The sequence below is a fragment of the Mya arenaria genome, chromosome 11 (assembly GCF_026914265.1).
Source record: "Mya arenaria isolate MELC-2E11 chromosome 11, ASM2691426v1".
Classification (NCBI taxonomy): domain Eukaryota; kingdom Metazoa; phylum Mollusca; class Bivalvia; order Myida; family Myidae; genus Mya; species Mya arenaria.
The window spans coordinates 68,560,728-68,583,612 of NC_069132.1; the positions used below are offsets into that span (position 1 = coordinate 68,560,728).

General features: G+C 35.8%; 1 protein-coding gene across 3 annotated transcripts in view; it reads right to left on the bottom strand.

Moving 5' to 3' along the window:
• Positions 1-17,937, bottom strand: part of LOC128208301 (lysosomal-trafficking regulator-like) — an 86,753-nt gene extending 68,816 nt beyond the window's left edge. For 2 of the 3 annotated variants that reach the window (XM_052911845.1, XM_052911843.1), the window contains exons 1-6: positions 15,064-15,126; positions 13,127-13,266; positions 12,284-12,411; positions 10,027-10,103; positions 6,449-6,611; positions 5,222-5,318 (exon numbers count right to left, since the gene is read on the bottom strand). In XM_052911845.1, the coding sequence (XP_052767805.1) occupies positions 5,222-5,318; positions 6,449-6,611; positions 10,027-10,103; positions 12,284-12,411; positions 13,127-13,223 (562 nt within the window). In that variant the 5' untranslated portion in view covers positions 13,224-13,266; positions 15,064-15,126. Of the gene's footprint in view, positions 1-5,221; positions 5,319-6,448; positions 6,612-10,026; positions 10,104-12,283; positions 12,412-13,126; positions 13,267-15,063; positions 15,127-17,869 lie in introns of those variants that run through there. The other variant, XM_052911844.1, reaches the window with a different exon arrangement.
• Positions 17,938-22,885: the final 4,948 nt, after the last annotated feature.

The window sequence follows — 22,885 nt, forward strand, 5'->3', positions numbered from 1 at the left end:
CAGACCGGGCATGGAATCCTGGACACTTTGGTTCATTATACAAGCATACACCAGACAGACCGGGCATGGAATCCTGGACACTTTGGTTCATTATACAAGCATACACCAGACAGACCGGGCATGGAATCCGGGACACTTTGGTTCATTATACAAGCATACACCAGACAGACCGGGCATGGAATCCAGGACACTTTCGTTCATTATACAAGCATACGCCAGATAGACCGTGCATGGAATCCGGGACACTTTGGTTCATTATACAAGCATACGCCAGACAGACCGGGCATGGAATGCGGGACACTTTGGTTCATTATACAAGCATACGCCAGACAGACCGGGCATGGAATCCGGGACACTTTGGTTCATTATACAAGCATACACCAGACAGACCGGGCAAGGAATCCCGGACAGTTTGGTTCATTATACAAGCATACACCAGACAGACCGGGCATGGAATCCTGGACACTTTGGTTTATTATACAAGCATACGCCAGACAGACCGGGCATGGAATCCTGGACACTTTGGTTTATTATACAAGCATATGCCAGACAGACCGGGCATGGAATCCTGGACACTTTGGTTTATTATACAAGCATACACCAGACAGACCGGGCATGGAATCCTGGACACTTTGGTTCATTATACAAGCATACACCAGACAGACCGGGCATGGAATCAGGGACACTTTGGTTCATTATACAAGCATACACCAGACAGACCGGGCATGGAATCCGGGACACTTTGGTTCATTATACAAGCATACACCAGACAGACCGGGCATGGAATCCAGGACACTTTCGTTCATTATACAAGCATACACCAGACAGACCGGGCATGGAATCCGGGACACTTTGGTTCATTATACAAGCATACGCCAGACAGACCGGGCATGGAATGCGGGACACTTTGGTTCATTATACAAGCATACGCCAGACAGACCGGGCATGGAATCCGGGACACTTTGGTTCATTATACAAGCATACGCCAGATAGACCGGGCATGGAATCCGGGACAGTTTGGTTCATTATACAAGCATACGCCAGATAGACCGGGCATGGAATCCTGGACACTTTGGTTTATTATACAAGCATACGCCAGACAGACCGGGGATGGAATCCGGGACACTTTGGTTTATTATACAAGCATACGCCAGACAGACCGGGCATGGAATCCTGGACAGTTTGGATCATTATACAAGCATACGCCAGACAGACCAGGCATGGAATCCGGGACACTTTGGTTCATTATACAAGCATACGCCAGACAGACCGGGCATGGAATCCGGGACACTTTGGTTCATTATACAAGCATACGCCAGACAGACCGGGCAAGGAATCCGGGACACTTTGGTTCATTATACAAGCATACGCCAGACAGACCGGGCATGGAATCCTGGACACTTTGGTTCATTATACAAAGGAATCCGGGACACTTTGGTTCATTATACAAGCATACGCCAGACAGACCGGGCATGGAATGCGGGACACTTTGGTTCATTATACAAGCATACGCCAGACAGACCGGGCATGGAATCCGGGACACTTTGGTTCATTATACAAGCATACGCCAGATAGACCGGGCATGGAATTCGGGACAGTTTGGTTCATTATACAAGCATACGCCAGATAGACCGGGCATGGAATCCTGGACACTTTGGTTTATTATACAAGCATACGCCAGACAGACCGGGGATGGAATCCGGGACACTTTGGTTTATTATACAAGCATACGCCAGACAGACCGGGCATGGAATCCTGGACAGTTTGGATCATTATACAAGCATACGCCAGACAGACCGGGCATGGAATCCGGGACACTTTGGTTCATTATACAAGCATACGCCAGACAGACCGGGCAAGGAATCCGGGACACTTTGGTTCATTATACAAGCATACGCCAGACAGACCGGGCAAGGAATCCGGGACACTTTGGTTCATTATACAAGCATACGCCAGACAGACCGGGCATGGAATCCTGGACACTTTGGTTCATTATACAAACATACACCAGACAGACCGGGCATGGAATCCGGGACACTTTGGTTCATTATACAAGCATACGCCAGACAGACCGGGCATGGAATCCTGGACACTTTGGTTCATTATACAAGCATACGCCAGACAGACCGGGCATGGAATCCGGGACACTTTGGTTCATTATACAAGCATACGCCAGACAGACCGGGCATGGAATCCTGGACACTTTGGTTCATTATACAAGCATACGCCAGACAGACCGGGCATGGAATCCTGGACACTTTGGTTCATTATACAAGCATACGCCAGATAGACCGGGCAAGGAATCCTGGACACTTTGGTTCATTATACAATCTTTACTTTTTTTGTTTATTTTACAACAGTTATTAATAGGGATGGCAACGAGTAGTAAAATTAATACTCGAGTACTCGGACGATCGTTCGATCGAGTACTCGGGTACTCGATTACTCGGAAAAATTGAATATGTGTTCGCAAAGACAAGATTGTGTATATATCATGTATCGTTAATGACGTATATTGTGCGTAGGTCGTATTATTGGTCATTTTCACCTTTAAATTAAACTTTCATTACGTATTTTAACAAAAAATGATATAAAAAGAAAACAAATGTTGTTTCAGGCTTTTAATTTGTCTTGTTCGTTTCATTTTATACAAGTATGCACTGTAGAAATAAACAACAATCAGAATGCAATAAACGAAAATTAAAAGCATACATAAAAATAGTGAACGAAATTCAATACGAAGTTCAGTTGTTCACTCTATAATTTAATTTTTAAATGATAGTTTTTCGTACTGTGTAATTGTTGTTGACCTCATTAATATTCATAATTCTTGATTTAAAATATCAACCAATCAATTGTGATAATCATTGCAAAAATAGTTAAAATACGCCCTTTAAGAAATCAATAAATTTTCGTAACGGTCGATACTTGCTCGTTAGCGTCCATTGTTTGATGAAAAGTCTCTAATTGGTATACAATAGAATTGTGTAGGTGAAAGTACCGCTATCAAAACTTCGCTAATTGACATCAGTGCTAATTTGAAATAGGGGTCCTTTGTTGACAGTTTGCAACTATCACAACAACTCTCAACTAATTGATTGAGGTCAATTGTGTACACAGCGGGGATTAGAGGGACCGTTAATTGTCCTCTTGGCAACTAACCAGATCTGATATTTTGTCTGTAAATCGTGTATTTGGTGATTTTTATAGATTTTTTGATTTTTTTTTCCGAGTACTCGAGTAGTGATTTGGTACTCGAGTACTCGGACGTTCGATCGAGTACTCGAGTACTCGGGTACTCGTTGCCATCCCTAGTTATTAAATGAAAATGTTTGAAATAAAATAAAAGATCTTTTATTCAAAAGCTTACTAAACCAATCATCTATAAATTATTATTTCGCTTATTTCGCTAATGACCTCAGCATTATACAGTTCTTCTTCCATTTTTAAGGGAATAATTGGAGGCGCTCTGATACGGGGGAAAAAACTGTGACCTTATCCTTTGACCTGATGACCCCTAAAAACAATAGGGGTCATCTACTGATCAGGCCCAACCTTCATGTCAAGTTTGATGACCATAGGTCCAGGAATTGTCAAATTTGTGTTCAGGGTCACTGTGACCTTGACCCCTAAAATCATTAGGGGTCATCTAGTGGTCAGGTCCAACTATCAAGTCAAGTTTGAGGACCATGGGTGCAGGCATTGTTGAGTTATGACTCAGACAATCTTTTAGCATTCAAGGTTACTGTGACCTTGACCTTTGACCCCGTAAATAACACAGTTATCACAGGAACAGGACAAATGCCCCCAATTTGACCTTGTTAGAGCTTGATTAATAATTGTGTCATACCCTCCATAATGCTTCTGTACATTTAAGCAAAGTTTGATTGAAATTGAGTGAAATTGAGCAAGTTAAGATGGTATGCAACATTTACTATTTATGAGCCTTTTCCTTCTTTAAAGAAAACCTCATAAGCATGTGTTTTTATGAGCTTAACATGAATGTGGAAACTATACATAATTAATTATAATATCAAAAATCCTATAATCATTAGATGTTAGCCCGGACCAAGTGACTGACATACAGACGATCAATGAGACTTCTATATATATGCGTTAATTCAGGAGCATAACAATAGGCCAAATCTAGTTTGTCGGGTCAACCACCTCATGCACCTTACTTTTATTCAACTATCCTAGTTTCATAATTTATCAGACAAAATCTATTGGGTAATGTCAGATTATATTTCTACAGACAATGACCCAGCTACAAATAATGAACAATAGCAACGAAAAAGTTGAAGGAGATGAACTATTAAAATATTACTCTTTTGTCCGCTCAGTGACTTTTTATATGGCCTAACAAAAAATACATATTGTTTTCGGGGTTCTCGAGCCTACCTATGAAACAGGTGCCGAGCATGTGACTGTTATTTATAGTCCATTGGTAAAAAAGAAAATAATTAAAATGGTGTGTTTTATATGAAGAGTAAAACCATTTAAGCATTACTATACAGAAGATAACTTCAATACCATACACCAATGATAACAATTACTTTCTTACATAAAGCCTGTAATAAAAATAGTAATATAAACCATGCTACCTGTTTTGTAAAGGATGTAACTCTAACCAAACAGTTTTATGTTGGCCTTATCTTGAGATCTTTCAAAAAAAAAAAAAAAAAAAAATATTATTCAAAAAGAAAAACAGTCATTTTCTGTTTTGGGGACATGTATTATACTTGTTGCCTTCTTTAAAGGCACTAGACACCAGATGGTCCAAAAATTGGCAAATACACTATTTCCCTCAAAACAAGCCTAGATTTGTCTTTGCAAGCTAGTAAGAAGCCGATAATATATCATTTAACATGACTAAAAAAAATAAACAAAACAATCATGTTGCTGTCTCGTCTGAGTTCTCTCGTTTAAAAATAGTGCATAATGGCTACCAACTTTAAACCATATCTGTTTATGAGTACAGATTATACCGACACTATTTACTTACAACCCCAGTATTTCAAATTGGAAAAATGCCCCAAAACTGCAAAAAATTGCATGGGTCGCAAGAGATGCGATACATCAGTAAGTAAGATTCAATAGGTTGTATGCAGTGAAGTCTATGTTATTTAAGTTATTGAAAAAAAAAATCTTGCAATTGTATTACCTGGTGTCTAGTCCCTTTAACAATTTTTCACAATCTGGTATTTTTTTCATACATTACCTATTTCTTGTTCCGGAGCGTTCCTTAGTGGGAATTTAAGGCACCATGGCAACAGTGACACCAACAGATTGGCCAGATCTCGACTTCCCGACAGGTGCTGAAACAACAATGATTTATAAGCTGGACTGTTGAGGTATTGTCATTGCCTTTGTGTCGTTGACAAAGTTGTACTTATGCAAAAACTTTAACATTGACATTACTCTCAATCTTTTACAATGTTGAATTGAAATTTGATAGATATGTTGCCAAAGAAAAAATATGCATTAACACCAAGGCCCATAACTGTAAGTCCTTAAAGCTGCACTCTCACAGATATACCGTTTTTACAACTTTTTTATTTTTTGTCTTGGAAAAAGAAAAAGATTGCTGACAAAAGATCAGACCACAGATTTGCAGATTTCCATTTGAAAATCAATGTTTTATGGCATAAACCGTTACTAGCGGTTTAAAAAAAATGCATAAAACATTAATTTTTGAACTTAAATATAAAAATCTGCGATCTAATTTTTTGTCAGCAGTGTTATATAACTGTTTCAATGGAATTTCGCAAAAATTGGCTCGTTCCAAGACAAAAAATTAAAAGGTGTAAAAACGTGCTATCTGTGAGAGTGCAGATTTAACTATTGTGATTCATGCCCCTTTTATTCAGTGAAAAACTTTACTCCAGTTTGAAGTATAGAATAACTGATTAAGTTTTTAAATATCAATTTCTTATGCTATTAAACACTGACTACCTTGCACTGTAACATTGATGTCATCAAATACAATATGCAGGTGCTATTTGGTGCATTGTATAAATGTCTAATAAAAGTTTTTTGGAGTGCATGCATGATTCATACATGTGTCTAGCGGATCTATAATCAGACCTTTGGGAATACTGTGTCATGGTCGGTATAACTCAGCAAGCCTTTAAACCGGCTTTAACATGTCCCTTAGGTCAGAACAATTTCAATACCCCTCACACACACACACACACACATATCAAATATGTTTACTTTAACAAGTGTGCTTTCCTGGCAAGTTAGAACTGGTGTGTAAAAGATATCCGAAAATCATTTGGTGAAATGCACATAATACCAAGGGACTAATTTAAAGTCACAGTACCAAAAATCCCTTAAATTTTTACGATATTCTAAATGCATATCAACTGGTTATGATTCTACATATAAAATGAAAATCAATTTAATATTCCAATAAAGCGTATACATATCGCATGTAATTTCTCACCTGTGCTCCTTTCCTGTGTAAAACCTGCAGCAATAGCCAGCCGCGGTCGTTAAGGAGGTAATTCTGTAATTGGGTCGTGTCATCTGTCTCACATCGACTCGTAATGTGCAGAATGTCTGTCATGAACTCTCTACACAGCTGGTTACACACGCTCTGCATCTCGCTGGAAAAATGTCATCTTTGTAAACTTGTTTATATTGGGCATGAACATCATTTTTAAAGGGGCTGTACTCAGTATGATAAAACAGCAAAAAAAAAAGAGAAAATTGTCGAAAAAATTGACATAAACTTGGCATCGATGTGTACAATACATTGAAACTTACTAACTGAAGTACCACATAGTTTACAATTTATTTAAGTTTAGCAGTTATTTCATATTTTTCCATTAAAAAAGATAACTGGGTATGTCCACCAGGAAGAATTCATTCCTTATGCGTGATTGGCTAGTCGGTGTTATCACGTGATATTACCGTGGTAGTTGTATAGCTTAATTATGTCACCCGATTAGAGTAAGCCGTCGTAGCTCGGTGGACACGACGCTGGACTGCAATTTTGGCGACACGGGTTTGAACCCGGTCTCCAACACAATTTTTTTTTTTTTACATTTTGGTACATATTTTTTACAATTATGATATCAAAGCGTAACACATTCTATTAGATAATTGTCCTGAGATTCGTTACAGAAAAAAACTTTTTTTGGTGCCAATCTGGTGTACAGTCCCTTTAATAAACATATTCCCTTTTTTCTACATTTGTTACTATTTTCTAAAAGTACCTAACTGTAGTTTTCCGATGTGAATTTTTTTTTTTTAAACTTTCAAACCACTTCATGTCTCACTTTTAAACTTTATCATAATAATTCTTAATCATTCATCAAACAGACTGTGAGTGATACTTCATACAGTCAAGACCTGTTGGCTTGATATCCCAGGGACAGGCTGAAGCACTTTGAGCCTCGCAAATATCAAGCCAAGAGGGAAAGCTTACACAGAGTAAAACAGAATTGGTCCATTATGATCAAGCAAACAAGGAATCAAGCCAATTTGCATATTGCTTTTAAATATTCTTCAATAAAATTGTAGAGTTGGTATCCTCCATGGCTAAAAGGTCTTGACTGCTGACAAATACAATTGTACTTAAACAATTGGACCAAGTTCAATTTCGGCTTCACTAGAATATTTTTAACGGGAAAGCATCTGGTTCCTTGCAGAACCTAGTAAACAGCCTCATTAATTTTCTATTATAACAAGAGTTTCCAAGCCAAACCACCCACGGTACATAACGAAGCATTGCGTACTAGTGTACTGTGGTTTCCAAAGTTGTGTTATTCAATTATTTGTGGGATTGTATCAACTCTTAATGATACATCACATTCAAACCTTTGGTCTTATACTATTTGGACACTATGCAAGCAACTCAAAGTGATACAACCTTGTATGTATGTATTTCTTTAGACCTTGCGGTCAAGGATAACCTGTGAAAGTGCAAGCACTTATTTCCAACGGGGTCCTTTGTTTTTGCTGGAGGGACAGCACGTGGAAGAGACAGTGGTGGGATACAATAAAGTCCCCTTGATTCTTTTACCTGCTCGGTTTAAAGCACCGATACACTGGGTAGAACTTTCCTGGGTTAAACCAGTACTGAGTACACCACTTTTCCAAGCACTACCCTTTAAATGCCGAGTGCCAAGCAAGGGAGCTACTTGTACCAACTTTAAACGTCTTTCGGTATGACACAGCCGGGGATCGAACCCACCACCTCCCGCTCCGTAGGCGGAAGCATAACCACTAGGCCACAGAGACCTGACAGATCAACTAGCCAACATCATATTCCCTACATATCAAATATAAATAACTATATTGCCTATTCTGTAAATCCAACTACCTGACATAAGCATTTGTAAAAAAGAATAAAGCATAATTAAATTACATTTAAATTCTGTTCCACTACACACAAATTGTTTGAATAACACTCCTTATACATAGTAACATTAACAGTATCCATTTGCGCTTGCATGCTCAATTAATTTCAGAACAGAAATCAATCTGCTTATTAATATGCAACCCTGACCCATATGTATCGCAAGTTTTCAGATAATCGGCTCGATGTCATTAACATGTACTTAATAACAGCAGGACAGTCAACAAACTCTCATTATCAATTATCTGATAAGTTATCTCAATGATAACTATCATTTATAACATGAAGTCAAAATAAATATACATGAATACATGTAATAAAAATGAAATTTCAGCCGAGCTGACACCAATTATGTTGTTTTTTTTCAGTTGAAAATTGGGAATAATTATAGTTGGCAATTATAACAATCAGAATTATGACCTTTGCATACTAACATGTGTGTATTTTCTCTATTACATGTAGTTACTTATTTAAGTGAATATCTTCCAACCGTTATTGAGTGGCAGCCAAGCTCAAAGCGAGTTGCTCATGTTTTTGGAGCAAAAATTATTTTTCCTGGAAATGCATTTGAAAACTCTGACTTTATTATTTTTAAGTTACTTTTTGATATCGAAATTGCAGTAAAAAAATATTCAGCTTGTATTAAGGAGCAAAACCAAGCTGGTACAGTCAAGAAAAAATAGATAAAACTGATGCCTTCACCACTCAGTCGCAATGACTTATACAATCCCGATGTATATTTTAACCTTTATCAAATACATTTGAACATCACATGACAATATCCATCCACCAATTCGACTATGATCATTTCCTGAATTGTGTTTACTAATAGTATTCAAAATTGTGGTCCACAAAGACAATTTTTAAGTGAAATAAATTAACATTTATTGAAGGGTTCTTAAAGTTTTAGGGTAAGTATCTTAGTTTTGACACTCCTAATGGTTTCCCACACTTTGTTTTGCAATATTTTTTGTAATAAGAGCATTTTACAAAATATGAGCAATTCTCTTAAAAGGTTTAGTACACTGACTTATTTAGATAAAACAGACAAGGTAACTTTGGGGTGCATGGTCAGACTATAAGCACAAATTGTTTAAAGCTGTGTTGGAAGTTTGTATTTTACAATTAACATGCAGCCGACTGACCTGAATTGAATTTTCTTAAATTTTAAACCAATAAGAAAATGTGACAGGTCAACCCTGGACAAACAAATGCATATGGATTTAAATTCAATAGGTTCTTTTATTAGATGCTATTCAAAGGATTCTTTTATTATATGCTTTCTAGTGATTTAAAGGGATTTATCAGTAAAATATAATAGATATTTTACAGTTAAAAAATAAGTGAATTATCATCTTGATAATTTTCATTGATTTGAAATTAAAGCCTGCTCTCAATTCCAAATCAAAACTCAGCACTCACAGGGCTGGGACTGAATTTCACCAACATAATTTACGAAATGAGGTCAATTTGGCGACTTTTCTAAAAAAAAAAGTTGCCATTTTGTATCCTTTCTTATATGATATAATAAAATGAAAAATTGTTCGTTTCAGTGTATGAGGCCTGTGAACTACAAAAATGGAATTGGGGGGTAAAAGGCCCTGATGTAGGAACAATTCTTGTTTGAAATATGACCATGCAGTAGTCCTTGTACCTACCCAAAGTTGGTTAGAGTGCCATGCTTCATTTCATGGGCACACAGCCGCAACAATATGTTTAAAAGGGCAGCTTGTTTCTGGAAAAGAATAAAATGAACTTTTCAATTTTTATACAGTAAAATTATCATCATGAGGACTATTTCAACCAAATTCTTAGGAGACATTCTGTACTTAGGCAAGATTTCCAACAGTAGTACTGCACTGTTTCATGTCTTTCCAAGGGTTCCAATGATTTAACAGCCTTGAGGTCTTTTTAAACTTTGAAAATCATTTAAAATTAAGACTAGAAGCGCCGCAATGCGACGAAACCAGGTTTTTGTTATGGGCAATCAGAAATTATAGCCAATTAATTTGTTGTATGAGCAAGTTCAATCTGCAGCTTCATATAAGCTATATTCACACTAAGATTCATCACTCTCCATCAATTCTAACTAAGTTGTTGCCATTTTGTATCCTTTCAGAATATGTTGGTCAGACTCAACAAAAATGTAGTCAGAGAATGAACAGTCATAAGTTTGATATAAAGCATTTTCCAGATTCATATACAAATGTGTCTGAACATTTTAATGCTCCTGACCACAGTATCAATGATTTAACTAAAGTTATTGGACAGAAATCATTTTTCTATTTTTAGTAACAGTGACCTTGACCTTAGCTCCACCCCCCTCAAAAGCAATCCCAAGCTAGCTCTGTACATAAGCTAACTACACACCAAGTTTTATCAATATCTATCAATCCTAACTAAAGTTATTGGGCGGACACCATTTTTAAATTTTTAGTAACAGTGACCTTGACCTTAGCCCCACCCCCCTCAAAAGCAATCCCAAGCTAGCTCTTTACACAAGCTACCCACACACCAAGTTTAATCAATATCTATCAATGCTATCAAAAGTTATTTGGCAAAAAATATTTTTCTATTTCAAGTAACAGTGACATTGACCGTAGCCCCTCCCCACTCAAAAGCAATCCCAAGCTAGCTCTTCACATGCTACCTACACACCAAGTTTCACTAATATCTGTCAATCCTAACTAAAGTTATTGGGCGGAAACCATTTTTCTATTTTTAGTTATAGTGACCTTGACCTTAGCCCCTCCCCACTCAAAAGCAATTCCAAGCTAGCTCTTCACATAAGCTACCTACAGACTAAGTTTCATCAATATCTATCAATGCTAACTAAAGTTATTGGGCGGAAACCATTTTTCTATTTTTAGTAACAGTGACCTTGACCTTAGCCCCACCCCCCTCAAAAGCAATCCCAAACTAGCTCTTCCCATAAGCTACCTACACAATAAGTTTTATCAATATCTGTCAATGCTAACTAAAGTTATTGAACAGAAACCAATGTTTGACGCCCGCCCTCCCGCCCAACGACAACCTCATTCTAATAAGCCGCTTTTCGTTGAAAACCTGGTTAAAAAACAAGAAAAACCCTATATAAACAGTCATCAAAATTAGACTTTTGGATGAATAAGCCCAAATTCTTATACTATTGCTTGGCATCAAATTTTTGAACAAGCCCTGCTATATAAAATTCAGCAGTGCCGGGCTTGAGGGCTTGTGTTAATTTCAACCACTGTATAAAAGGTTGATCACATGCCAATGCCAACATCAGCGAGGGCTGTTGTTATGAAACATTTAAGAGCAAATTCATGGATACTTTTGGTCTGCTGAAGTCGCAAATGCCCTGAGACCAGTCATAAATTCAGATTATTAAAGTGATATTCATATTTAAAATCAATACATACACATGTATTACAAACATAATTTTTGAGTGATGAACCTTTCACTACTTAATTACTACAATCATTGAAATTAGACTTTTGGATGAACAAGCCCGAATTCAAATACTACAGCTTGGCATCAAAATTTTGAACAAGCCCTGTTATATAAAATTCAGAATTTGAGCAAGCCCGCAAGACATTTTACCAGTGCAAGGCTTGCGGGCTTGTGTTAATTTCGACCACTGTTACTAAATAAAGAATTTATGGAAAATTAATAACTGATAACACAATTGTAACCGTATATTTAATAGCTGGAAATGCGCAAATATTAAATGACTGATGGGTCCTAAAAGATTTACAGTGATCAACTACCATTTCATATGGTAGAAATACTGTGTTTTCTCCAACTATCTTTCAAATTAAACAACGTATCCTTCATTCTTTTTTGGTAAATTAAAACAATTGTATCAATTGTGGTACATCTTATTTTGGAGTGAGAAAGAGTACATATTTAATTTTTGAAAGATTCACTGACCTCAACATTGCTGGCTGACTTGTCCTGACTTTTTACAGCCTGTATGTACACCTCCCAAACTTCTTTAAGTCTTGGTGTCTTGGCTGGCATAGCTCCCTCAATACTGCTCGCTGGGGTCAACTGGCTTCCTGAATTATAGAACGGAGGCGAGAAATTAATAAGGCTTGCAGTCTTAGGGTCCTGAGGGCAATTTTTTTATCAATATTCCTACAGTAGAGCTGCACTGCTCAAATATGTGCAAAATCAGTCCTTGGATTGTTAATGAAATGTCCCCTGGCATACTTGTCTGCAGTGGTTTTTATTACCCTTTTGGGAATGGGGCCAGGGTATTTTGGATTGGGTCAAGGCACCATTTTGACTCTGATTGAGGATGTAAAAAATGCTGAAACTTATACTATTAACCAAATGTGAACAATTTCCAATTTTTGTTTTGAAAAAAAAAAACTCCTTATAAAAAATGGTCCCAGTCTGATTAAAAAAATGGTGACAAAACACTGTTTAACTTTACACATTCAGGCAGTGACTGCTTAGGACCTACATGTACTTGTCTTCATCAAGTAGACATTCCATTTTTTAACAGAAGTACATGTATAATAGTGCATAAATCAAGTTTATCATGTTAATAAATTTTAGGTTTACACACTCCTACAACAAAGCCATTGAAGACAAAACATTGTAATAAAATATGAGTACATAAACTTTGCGAACTTCTATTTAGTTTCTTCCACTTATGAATGAAAATGCATTTTATTTAACCTGTAAAAAGCCATATAAATAATGCAACATCACACTCTCATTTCATTTTGCAACGTTGTGAAACATGTAATGAATGCAGGAGCATACCTGAGGACAAGTCAGGTGATGGCTCAGATTCTTTCATCGAGGAAACAGACACAGAGTCTGTCCTATGTTCATGGGGCACAACTCTGCATTCCTCCATTGTAAATAGGGTTACCTGATTTATCTACCTTTGCTAAATCATTCTGGAAATAAAAAAGTAGGGCATGCATTCGTAAACTTTAATCTTTTGCAAAAGCATATCTTTTTTAGTAATTACCCTTTGCATTTTTTAAAATAAGTGGTGTAAAAAATAGCTTTTTATTTAATGTTTGTTAAAACTTTATCTAAACATAAACCTTTACATATTTAAACAATTTGAAGTTACTGTACGGGCTTTATTTTACCATTTTGCTACATTAATTTGAATCTGCAGCTTTTCGGTTTTAACGAAAAATCAAATTTTGAGCCACAAAATTTCTGAAGTTTGCAGGGATGCTGAACTGACTCATCATGAGGTCCAAGCAGATATATACTGGATTAATTTCTCATGGCATGCACATGCAAGCTATGGCGATTACTCATCAGCTGTGTATGTAAAAGCCTTAGTGGTTGAGAAGCAGTTTCCGACAGTTTTTACAAGTGTTTATTGATTTATTCATACAAGTTAAAATTCCTACTAAAATTGTTCACATTTTAGATAACTACAGCTCAAGCTGCTATTGTTGATATATTTTTCACATGTGTGACGTCACATATAGTGTATCTAATGGGGGCGCCAAGAGGGTACTTACACTGTTCTGATTAGCTGTTGACGAGAAGCAGTTTCCGACAAATCAAATATGCGGCAGATTTCAGGTGCCTATTGTGTGTGTTTTATCCATTTATTCAATATACTAAATAGAAGACTATAATACGAGAACTATTATTTAATTTATCAGCATTTACCAGAAATAAAACCTAAAAACTTACGCCAGTCAATCATTATTCTGGAAATCAGGCAGACACTAAATATCAATGATATTTTGTTTCATTTCTAATAAGAACTTGGGTTTGTAATCATTTTAGTGAATGTGGGTGTGAAACTAGCATGACAACAGTGTTCGCAAATATGTACACAATGATCATCGTTTGTATAAGTCAATTAAGGACAACCTTGTAGCTATTCATAGATATGCAAATTAGGTTTACACGCATGCGGAATGCGCTGTGCGTGACGATCCCCCACGTGCAAGTTTGTGTACAAATTGAAAAATAATCATTAAACATTAAATAATAATAAAAGTTATTAACGTGTCTCGGTAAAAACTTCAACTTTTGATTGCCTAGTAACCATATAATTGAATTGCAATACCTTCTTTATGAAGATCAAAAAAAAGTACGCGAAAAACCGATTTGTCGGAAACTGCTTTAAGTCGGAAACTGCTTTACATCGGAAACTGCTTTCTATCGGAAACTGCTTCTCAACCAGTATGCCACTTTTCCTCACAGTTTATTTATTATTGTTTTAAACACACACCAAAAGAACAGATACTGGCAGAATTTAGTTAATCCAACTATTAAAATATAGGATTTCCTGTCACATCTTATAATAATTATTTACAATAAAAGTATAATTTAAACTTCTTATTTTGTTTTATCATTGACATCGAAACAACATTTTGTTCACATTTTTATCAAACAATATAAATGAAAACAAGTCCCTTTAAATAAAGATTCTGATATGGAATTTTAAAGCATATAACAACAAAAGAAATGTTTTGGAGTTTGAAAATGACATCTATACATACTCAATTTAAAACCGTATTTATTAACATTATGTAATAGTCCCGTGACAGTGCTGCCAAACAGCAGACGAATTTCACGAAGACGGAAGACACAAATACAATCGGATGTTTTGCCCCCTAATCCATTATGTCATCATGTTTCACACAAGGTCACATAAATGCAAATAATTTGTAAACTTCCTCTGGATTTTTAATCATGAGAAAGCGAATACTTACATAGTAATTTGCATAAATCGATTATTTTGACAGAAAATTTATTTGACAGCCATTGAAATGAAAAGTACTCAAGAGCGTTAATTCCGTCTTTATTAGTTATATCGTCTTTCCTTAATACGGTTAAAGGCAAAATACACGCAGACGTGTGTCTCTGGAGGAGCGTTAGGGTTCTATCAACGGTTAGAAGGCCTGTAATATATATGCAGGATACCCATGACCAAATCAAGCTCAGAATTATAACTTGTTTGCAAAAAATCATCACAATACCTGTTTCACTGATGCAATGGAAATACATCTTCATGCTGGTACAAATATTCTAATCAAAGAAATTGGATGCAAAACAATGCATATGTCAATGTTAAAGCACAGGACTTTGACTCAGTGTTTGGTTAAAAAATGAGATATTTAGTCATTATATGACCAAAAACTGACAAAAAACAACAATTTCGGACAAAGACCTGGTTTTTGTCCGATATTGTTGTTGTTGTTTTTTTGTCAGTTTTTGGTCATATAATAACTTAATATTACATTTTTGACCAAACACTGAGTCAAATTCCTGTGTGTTAAAGCTGCACCCTCACAGATTAACAGTTTTAACAATTTTTTTTTTGTCTTGGAAAGGGCAATTTTTTGCGTAAATATCTGCATACCAATGGTGAATGATTGCTGAACGAAAAGATCAGATCGCAGATGTTCATATTTCCGTTCGAAAATTAATGTTTTATGACTTAAAACGTTACTAGCGGTCATCACAGATCCCAGCGCTAAGTATATACAGCAGAAAGATAACGGGCACCTGCTAGATAGTTAAAAAAGGCGATTCTTTGTTGACAGATCGATCTGAATTTGAGTTTCATGAAACACTTAAGTGTATCTATGAGAAAGGTATTGGCTAAAAATAATTTGTATTGGCTAAAGATAATTTATGTGAACCGTTTCTGCGATCTATTTTTTGTAAGCAGTCTTATATACATGTATAATTGGTTTCCATGGATTTTCGCAAAAATGGCTCGTTCCAAAACAAAAAAAAGTAGTCAAAACGTTCAATCTGTGAGAGTGCAGTTTTAACTGCTAGCGGTTCAACCGTTTACTGAAAGTGCCAGCGCTTGTGGAAATTGGAGATTCGCCAATTTACACATATTACAGTTTCAAGACTGGGAATTATTGAAATTCTCTTTTTGTCAGTGGTTATGCATTTACAGTTCTGCCCCATCTGTCAAGGTTCATAGATTTTGATTTTAGGATTTTCCAGGAGTAAAATTAAGAATCTAAGTGCCTAAATGAGTCAATTGACCGAGCCGTCATGAAGTCTTAAGTGAAGCTGCTATAATGACGGATTATGGAACTGCGTACCGCAGAAATGGATGCAAAATAATTTGATGTTTTTATTATGGTCATATTTGAGGCTGGGATGTATCGATGGCTTCTCGGTTCCTCACCAAGATTAATTAAAGATTCTGGCTTGCTTTCACATTTTTTAACCCTGGCGCATTAATTCTTTTAATATTTCATGTCCATGAGCTGATCTAACGATATCTGATTTCGATTTACGTTTACGTACTAAAGCAAACAGGAACTGTCTTTGAAGAAGATCAATGTCTTACTGCCATCGATATATTCGAGCACATTTATGTGTTATAAAGGTTGTATATGTTGGCCATTCCATTTACTACTATGAATAAATAACTTAAATTAATCAGTTTGTAATCACTGTGTGTTTACAGTATGTAAAACACACACTTCAATTGCAGCTGTTGTGTAATTGTTTTCCTTTTTTCTTCAGGTATTCAACTTGACGCATTTTCACTGTGTGACGGTATTTGCATACTTAAACTTCCGTAAAGGTAAGATTCTTGCGGAAAGTACCAATTACTCCCATTAGGACCCAAATGAACACATTTTGTCTTAATTAGGTTTGGTTTCTTAAAGGATTCATAAAGATAGCCTTAAGTCAGTAACGTTTCTTGATCAATCCAATCTCAAAACTAGTTCTTTTTTAATCCCGGGTGAAAATTCACAACTATATTGCAGATCTGAACACTTGGCTGTTGTAATTGTATTGACCAATGTGGCATTTTGAACATTTTCAGTCTCTATTTGTGACATAAAATCAACATACTTAGACGTAATCGAGTTGTTATTATGTATTAACCTATGTCATATTTATGATTTGGTTCTCAATAATACAATAAAATCTTTTTTATTTGTTATTGGTCACCGGTCAAAGACAACAAACTTTTCATAGTATTGACGTCGTCTGTGAAAAAGAGTTTTGTTTCAGGTATTCGCGTTCACAACAAAAACAGTGTTTATATATCTTAAATCTAAATGTTTGCGCAATGCAATTCTTTTGTTATACATGATGGTAAGACATTATATTGCAATTGTCGTATGTTCATGCAGTAAAGCAAAAAGTAGAAATATTTACCAACCTATCATAAAAAGTTTGATGCATGCAATAGGGTTTCTATATTGCATTGTAAATATACATACATGTTATTTTCCTAACAAATGTAACTATTATAATAATTGACATGTTTTCATTTTGGAGCATAGTTCAACTACCTTAATAAAGAAAAAAATAACTGAAAATTACGATGTGGCAGTATTGAGATAAAAGTTAAACGTTGAACGACCGCAATTAATATACTTAAAGATGCACTCTTACTTCCAAATAAGATTTACCACAATTAAAAATATTGATTAAGTACTCAAAAAAGGATGAATACATGTCAAAAGCAATGGTTCTAATGAAGGATACCGAGTTTAATTTGAAAGAAATGATCATAAAACACGGTATTCCTACCTTATGAGACTATAGTAGACCACAGTAAATCTTTTAGTATTTAGTATTCACCAATCATTTAATATTTTTGCGCTTTCTGCTATTAAATACACGGTTACAATCTTGTCATTAGTAATTAATATTTTCCATAAATGAATTATTTAGAGAGTAGTTGATGGTTTATCAGTCAAAATTGATGTTTGGTATACATGTGTATGTATTGATTTTGAATAAGAGTGTCACTTTAATTAATTACTATTATGGAATAACTTAGCGATACAATCTGTTTAAAGTGCCTTAAATCCGTCGTTGCCCATCGGTCATATACAAAAGATGATTGTCTAAATATGAATCTAATTACAATTTAATTGGTTTTCTAATGGATTTGAGTTCTTGTTATAAAGATGTACGAATACATCTTGGGAAACTTCATCACGTGATTCAACTTCACGGCATCCAAGGAACTCCTTGCTGCCGCCTTGTTCCTTTAAAATGCACCAGTCAATTGTAACCACGGCCCCCAGGTCCGGAGAATAGCAGGGACATTCGGTCCAGCCAAGCCCAGATAAAATCCCCGACCTGAGGGGACGAACTTCTGGTAAAATCCCCGCCAAATGCCTCCGCACCCCAGGGACCCTAGGTAAGGCCCATCCCCGCTCTTTTTGGCGCGAAGACAAAACCACCGCATTCACCCGGTGATTATAAGGCGTGAGACCACAGTTATTTTTACTATATGTTTCATATAGACACTAACCTGGCTTTTGACTTTATACACACCCCAATTGAAAAACAAGGACATGGCATCTCTAGAACAATTCAAGACACAAAATATAATCACAAGAAAACACCATGTTAACCATTGACCCGACTGTCAAAATTGAGTTCAAATACATAACCCTTCCGCCAGGGAGTCAATCGGCTACAAACAACTAATTTTCAGACTTCCACAAGCTATGATTTTTCCAATATTTACATTGAAAACTATCAATTTCTGCAATAGAGTGTCAAATTCAGTCAAGTTCTCTGCAAAAAGAACATTTTTTGCTTCTTTTTCATTCAATTTTAATAAAATATTGATACTTGAACACAAGCACTCTTTGTTTCTGTATTCACATCCGGATCATGGTCAACGGGGGGCAGATAACTGTGGTCTTGAGCCATAAGAAATATATGCAACCTTTTCTTAAAAGACTCGCTCATGTTTTGTAAAATGCACTTTTTTGTATGACAAAATAAAGTATGGCAAATCATTAGGAGTGGGAGTATTTGTAATGAGAAGTTGATACTGTTAAAATGTAAAATATAGGGATTCCTTTTGGTGTGGTCTGCAACCTTTAAGCAAGGATACAGATGCATACACTTATGTTCTATGTATTGAAATAAATCATCGTAATTATGTTACCAGTGACCATACGAACTAGTCAAGAAACTCGTTGAAATTTTGTACATATCAAAGAGCAAAATTACAAGAGCTCGTCTAAGGCAGGTTGTGCCTTGTTTCATATAAGGCCTTCAAAATAACAAATGTGTATCAAAATCATGGGTTTTAGCTAATTATGTACACTGTTACAGACGGCTTTTACTAATATTTGATTAATAACACATTTCTTTCAATGAACGATTTAAATGACAAATATGCTATATAATTCTAAGAATGAAATATCCTGGATTAGAAATGTCACTGACTGAACATAATAAAGTTAAAAATAGTTTTGAAAATCTTAACCTACTGGATTTTTCTAGAACTTGTCATATTTTTACGAGCTCCGTTAGCTAGGGTCACGGACACTACGGACCATGGACATTACGGACCAGATTTAGGAACATTACGGACCAGATTTAGGGACATTACGGACCATCTTCAGAAACTTACGGACCATGATTTATAATGTTTTTAAACATTTTTAATTTATTCACTCATTGGTCTTAAATTTGTTAATAAAAACTTGAATATAAGTGCTCAATATGACGATTATCTTTAATGTAACTGAAAAATCCCTTGAAATTCCAATGTTAAACATCAATGTATTTTTAATAAAATATTATAATAATGTGAATAATACTGTACGCAATATGTGTTTATCTTATACTTGTAAATGTGAATATTAATGTTTTCATATGTGATCGATTGCTTTCTGAAATATTTTTTGGATCATCATATTTGTTTGTTTTCCGTTTCGTCTGTTTTAATTGAAAGTGCGCAGTTACAATGGGTTTTCACTCTTTTATGATTGCCAATTAAAGGTTGTCATTATAATGTTTGTTTCTTTTGTAATATACCGCCGATAATTACGGGTACAATTATAACTAATAGACACTAATTAAGGCAACAGAAATTGCCAGTTTAAACATCAGTTTGTAAGAATTGGAACAAACACACATCGTTTATTTAATATAAAGCAAGAGTTGAGGTTTACATCCTCACAATTTCCTATGCCACATAACTGAAAAGATCTTGTATCCACTGATTAACCAATATCTTGTCTTTAAAACATATCATTTTAACATCATAGGACGAGACGATCCTCGTCTTCGGCCATTCTATCCGTACCAACAACGATGTCGAGGGTTGGCACGCGAGGCTCAATCGACGGGCAAAAAGGGAAACTTGCCTTTCTATCTGCTTCTACCAATCTTTCAAATTTCGTTCATTATTTTTCACATGATTGTTATAAATACATAGGTCTTTAACACCTTTTGGAATTTCACAAGATTTTATATTGAACTTTTCGAACTTCACGGGATTTTTCACAGTTTAATTGGAAGATATAACGTCATACTGAGCACTCATATTCAAGTATTTATTAACGAATTTAAAACTAATGAGTGAATAATTTAAAAAAAACAACAAAAAAACGTTTAAATCATGGTCCGTAAGTTTCCGAAGATGGTCCGTAATGTCCCTAAATCTGGTCCGTAGTGGCCCTAAATCTGGTCCGTAATGTCCCTAAATCTGGTCCGTAATGTCCATGGTCCGTAATTCGTTAGCCACCCAAAGCCAAATCAATGTCTGCACATCTTTTAAATGGATGTAGAAGGCTTATCCCGATTAAACATTGATTTCCAGCAAATAATAATGTATCTAGATTTGTTGGTCTCTTCCAGTTAAAATATGAGTACAGGTATTTTGTTCTTGTTTCTAATGTGAAAGAATAGCACAATTGCATTAATTAATAAACTTACCATACATACGCAGTTTACAACCACTGACCACATTGTGACATGGCAACTTTTGCCATACTAAGTAGCCAAGCTAATCATTGTTGTTGTAATTAAAAAGGTAGTGCTGATCACTGTCACAGTAGTAGAACTGGTGATCTAGAAGTTGTTATCAGTGTGGTTATAGTAGTAAAGCCAATCATTGTTGTTGTAGTTAAGGAACTGACCACTGTCACAGTAGAACTGGTTCATAATCTAGAAGTTGTTATCAGTGCCGTAGTAGGAAAGCCAGTCATTATTGTTGTAGTTTCCATGCGTTTTCGCAAAAATCGTCTTGTTCCAAGACAAACAAGAGCACCGCGAAACGGAGCATTATACGCCCGAAGAAGATTCGGCTTGAGGTCTTTAATAAACATTTAGGTTATGCTAGTATACTGCTTACTAGGTGTGAAGTGTTTACAACAAAGGCTTACAAACTTCCTTAGAAAATCTGAGAATACAAGTTTAAAAGTAGCAGGACTTGGAAAGTGCTCACAACACATCCTTTTAATGTAGCAATAATTTGTATAAAGTTATCTAAAAATTGCTTTATTGGTTACAAAGTTGTGGCTAGGACACGTTTTCTAAAAATTCCTTTATTAGTAGTAACACAAAGTTGTGGCCTGGACACGGAATTGCTAACGCCCCCCAGTGAAATTAGCTTTTGAGGTACGGACCTGGAAAGCATGCTTGACAAATCCTTTTAATGTAGAGATGATTTGTATAAAGTTATTTGAAAATTGCTTTAGTAGTAACCCAGTTATGGCCTGGACATGGAATTGCTAACGTCCCCCCCCCCATGGTGATTCTAGTGTTTGAGGTATGGACCTGGAAATTGCGCGCGACACATCCTTTTAATGTAATGATGCTTTGTATAAAGTTATTTGAAAATGACTTTATTAGTGACTAAGTTGTGGCCCGGATAAGGATTTGCTAACGCACCCCCATGGTGGTTCTAGTCTTTGAGGTATGGACCTGGAAATTGCGCGCGACACATCCTTTTAATGTAGTGATGATTTGTATAAAGTTATTTGAAAATCGCTTTATTAGTTACCAAGTTATGGCCCGGACAGGGAATTGCTAATGGGCGGACAGACGGACAGACAGACGGACAGACGATGGAGGCCATAACATAATACGACCCTTCGGGCGTATAAAAATGAATAAATCAAAAAGTTGGAGTGAGTGCAGCTTTAAAGGGGTAGTGCCAATCATTGTCATAGTAGTTAAAGGGGTACAGGTAGTGCCAATCATCATCTTAGTAGTTAAAGGGGAACAGGTTGTGCCAATCATTGTCGTAGTAGTTAAAGGGATAGTGCTAATCATTGATGTAGTAGGTTAACAGGTAGTGCCAATAATTGTCGTGGTAGATAATTGGGTATTGCTGATCAATGTCGTAGTAATTAAAGGGGAAGTGTCATCATTGTGGTAGTAGTTAAGGGGGTAGTTCCAATCATTGTTGCTGTAGCTAAAGGGGTAGTGCCAATTTGTGCCACATTAGTTAAAAACTGCAGTTGTTAATTGTTGTTGATGTAAATTAAGGTAGTATGATGCTGTTGCAGTAGTAAAAAAGGAGATGGTAATTATGATTGCTGTCACACTTTTTGCCATTTTGAATTTATGTATTTTTAGAGCTCTTAGGCATATTTACTTATGTGATTTCAAATACAAAGTTATTTTGCGGCTGTTCTGGTTTCAATCATATATTGTTTAGTTTTTGGTTACAAATATGTGTTTGGTTTCTTTAAGATATAATAAGTATTGATTGACCAGATTTGAATTAGAAAGTGTTTAATCAAGTCTGCCTATTTCATTTCCAACTGTTGCATTTTGCTTGCA